At 41.8% G+C, this 3,115-nt stretch overlaps 1 protein-coding gene across 1 annotated transcript in view; it reads right to left on the bottom strand.

The window, feature by feature from the left end:
- NPC1 (NPC intracellular cholesterol transporter 1) overlaps window positions 1–3,115 on the bottom strand; it is a 44,929-nt gene that overhangs the window by 2,317 nt on the left and 39,497 nt on the right. Inside the window, exons 21-24 of the mRNA XM_077352598.1 lie at window positions 2,550–2,750; window positions 1,614–1,845; window positions 603–716; window positions 140–302 (exon numbers count right to left, since the gene is read on the bottom strand). Of these exons, the coding sequence (XP_077208713.1) occupies window positions 140–302; window positions 603–716; window positions 1,614–1,845; window positions 2,550–2,750 (710 nt within the window). The remainder of the gene's footprint in view (window positions 1–139; window positions 303–602; window positions 717–1,613; window positions 1,846–2,549; window positions 2,751–3,115) is intronic.

The following is a 3,115-nucleotide window of genomic DNA, read 5'->3' as shown; positions in this document are numbered from 1 at the left end:
CTGTGGAGTGGCAAAAAAAACAAGGTCAAAAAATTATTTCCCAGTTTGATAGATCTGCACATTCTCCAAAGACTGAACACGTAAGACTGTACTGCAAATCACTTTGTCTACAGCAAACACAGCGAAAAAGAGTCCTTACCAATGTAACTAAGGAGGACGGGAAGAAATATTAATCCGTGGGTTGCTCCAAGGAGGACCATGGCTAGATACATCCTGAAGTAGAAAATCTGGAAGATTTGGGATTTTGAAAAGGCAAGCACTACTATTCCTCCAAATTTTGTGAGTGTAATACCACTGAAAACCTGCCAAGAGTTAAAATAAATGTTTGATTCTGTACAACATGATTCATGTACTAGAGGAGTGACAGAAGAGGTACAGGTTAGCCATAGTTTGCACAGAACTTGCTACTGTCATTTTATACATATGTAAGGACGTAATATTTTGTAAAACATTTAGTTTTTCCACTGTCAAGTCTGCATTTATGCATGGACTCAGGCGCACACAGGAGGAAGACTGCTGCACGGAGAGAGAAGACTCATTGAGACAATGAAGTATGTCCTCTGCCACGTCTACGAGAGCTTAAATTACAATGCAGTACTTACAGAACTGCCCATGTGGGATAATGCTTCTTCAGCTCGTTCTGTTCTGCTAGGTTTTGTACTGATGGTGAATGCTCTTGTCACGTGGCTACAAAACTCAACAGCAATCCCACAGCTCTGGAAGATAAACAGCAATGGTTTATTGCTTCTGGAAGTGGCAGCCTTAGCCCCATGCTCACAAGCTCCACAAGCACCCTGGCAACCAGAAAAAAAACAAAGCCCAGTAGCCTGTGATGGAGGAATATGCTCCAAGGCAACTCCACCTGAAGGGACGTGCCAGTTATAGTCAGTCATGGAGCAAGGAAGGAGTGAGAACCTGCATGGACCAAATACTTTGGGGCCAAGAGGACACCCTGTGGAGGAGCCTTTGCCACTGTGCTATCTATCCCCCTGGGGGGGGGGGTGTCTATTGTAAATCCAGGTCTGGCCTTCCTCCAGGCAACCCATTAAAAAGCTAAGGGTGGCCTAGGGTAGAACAGCCAGGCCTCTTTGGCTTGTAAGGAGAGGGCAGCCAGAAGTGAAGCTAAGCTTGAGGCTCATCTCAGGCCAATACAAGAAAGGAGGCTGGAGGGCAAGCTAGTCCCCAGCTAGACATATTGCTGCAGAATGCTCTTATCAGCCACAGAAAATGAAAACCACACTGCAGCCCCCCTATGCACCCTTATGTAGGAGCATGTTCCATTAAAGAAATGTACTTAAAATATATTTAAGAATGTTTTACTGGATTGTGCTTTAAGGTAGTAATATATTTATTATTACTATTAAACACACACCATTTTTAACCTGAGCTAAAACAGTGTTGAGAATGAGAAATCTGCAGACACCAACTCATTTACAAGTTCTAATGTAACTGAAGTCCAGAACATGACATTTTATTGTACTACAGACAGCAATAATTCTGTGGTATGAAATATCAATGTACTTAATGTTGAAAAGCAAAGGATATTTTTAGGAATTACACACCCAGTTTATATCAAAGGAACTAAACAGCAGATATTCCACGAAAGGACTTACCATGACAAGGTTGACCAATGAAACTGCGTTCAAGCCGATTCCCCAAAGCCACATGACTCCAAACATGTTGACTAGTATCATAGCAATGGTGACGGAAACAACAATGGCAGCCCACACTTCAAAGCCAAGCAGCACCATTGTTACTAGGAATATTGCTCCAAGCGAAATGCCAAGGTTGAAAATGGTATCTGCCACAATGGTCAGGTATTGTTCATAAAAAACGTAGAACACACTGAAGAAAACGAAGAAGAAACATGGTTAAGACTAATGGAGAAAGCAGTTCAGAACCTACATCTCTCCATTTTCCCAAATAGGGGATTTGCTTGATGTATGTTTTAGTTACAGCATTAACCATTTACTGTCCATCACAACTACCCAGCGCCTCCAACCTCCAGTATCAGCTTCTTGGCAGTGGAGGGGGGGGGGAGCGCTAGGACAGTTCAAAAGATCTGCCTTTGCAAAATACATCCATTTTCTTTTGAAAGGTCAGAATTCCCTATTTAAGTATTGAATTAGAGCTGCCAAGCTTCTGTTCCCTGCTCCCAGCTCCTGTTTTCCAATATTGTGGTCAGAGTTTCTGCCAGTTACTGAAAACGCAGGACATCACTGCCAGGTTTTCCCTGGAAGTGATGTCATGCCATTCCCCTCCATCTAAGCACTTTTGATCTTGAGTACTTTAGCTGCAAGAAGTTAAAAACATAGTCTCTAACTTGTAGTAGCCAGACCCTGAATGTTAAATATCAAGTAAAAGGTTTTAAAGAAGACTCTGGATTCTTCCAATACTTAACATTTGCAGTAATTTAACACTCAGCCCAACTGAATTTGAAAACGTTTGTGTGCCACCCTAACCCGACAGCTACCACCTTCTCAGTGTTCAGAGAGAGAAGGTTGATGGTGGTGGAAAAGACCATCCTTTCTGCAAAGACATCTACGTACCTGTAAGGGAAAACACGGTAGCTCTTTCCTCGAATCCCCATTGTTTTAGTGATATTGGCTGCTACCATCTGTGCTTTCTTCATTGCATTAATGAAGTCTGATGAGGTTTTTAGCACAGTATGAAAAGTCATGAAGTAAGTTGCTCCAACTTCAGAGTTGTTGTGTATTAAGTCAATTGCAGAGCTATATGCTGCATGCCCTCTGTAAAGGGAAGAATAATAATACAGTAATTTAAGGTGAGTAGTTGGAACATCCAAGGGGGCCAGTCCAACAAAGTGCCGTTACGAGTTTCTAACTAGGTTTGAATCCCTAAAAAAAGTAAACAATAGCAAAATATCTCTAATAAATATTTAGGATTTACACCACATTTTACATATTACCATTTACAACAGTCCTTTCAGGTAGGCCAACAGTCAAGACGACTACAGTTGAGTAGCTGCTGAAGATTACCTAATGACTTTTTGCCAGTGGTGAGTTCTACATCAGAAACATGCCAAAACAAAAGTTCATTCTCTCAGACCCTATTCACCAGCTCTACAACTCTGTACCTATTAGCACACTGCCAG

Source organism: Paroedura picta, chromosome 9 (assembly GCF_049243985.1).
Source record: "Paroedura picta isolate Pp20150507F chromosome 9, Ppicta_v3.0, whole genome shotgun sequence".
Taxonomy (NCBI): Eukaryota; Metazoa; Chordata; class Lepidosauria; order Squamata; family Gekkonidae; genus Paroedura; species Paroedura picta.
Note: the sequence above shows the minus strand (reverse complement) of the source record. Positions and strands in the feature narration are given on the sequence as shown.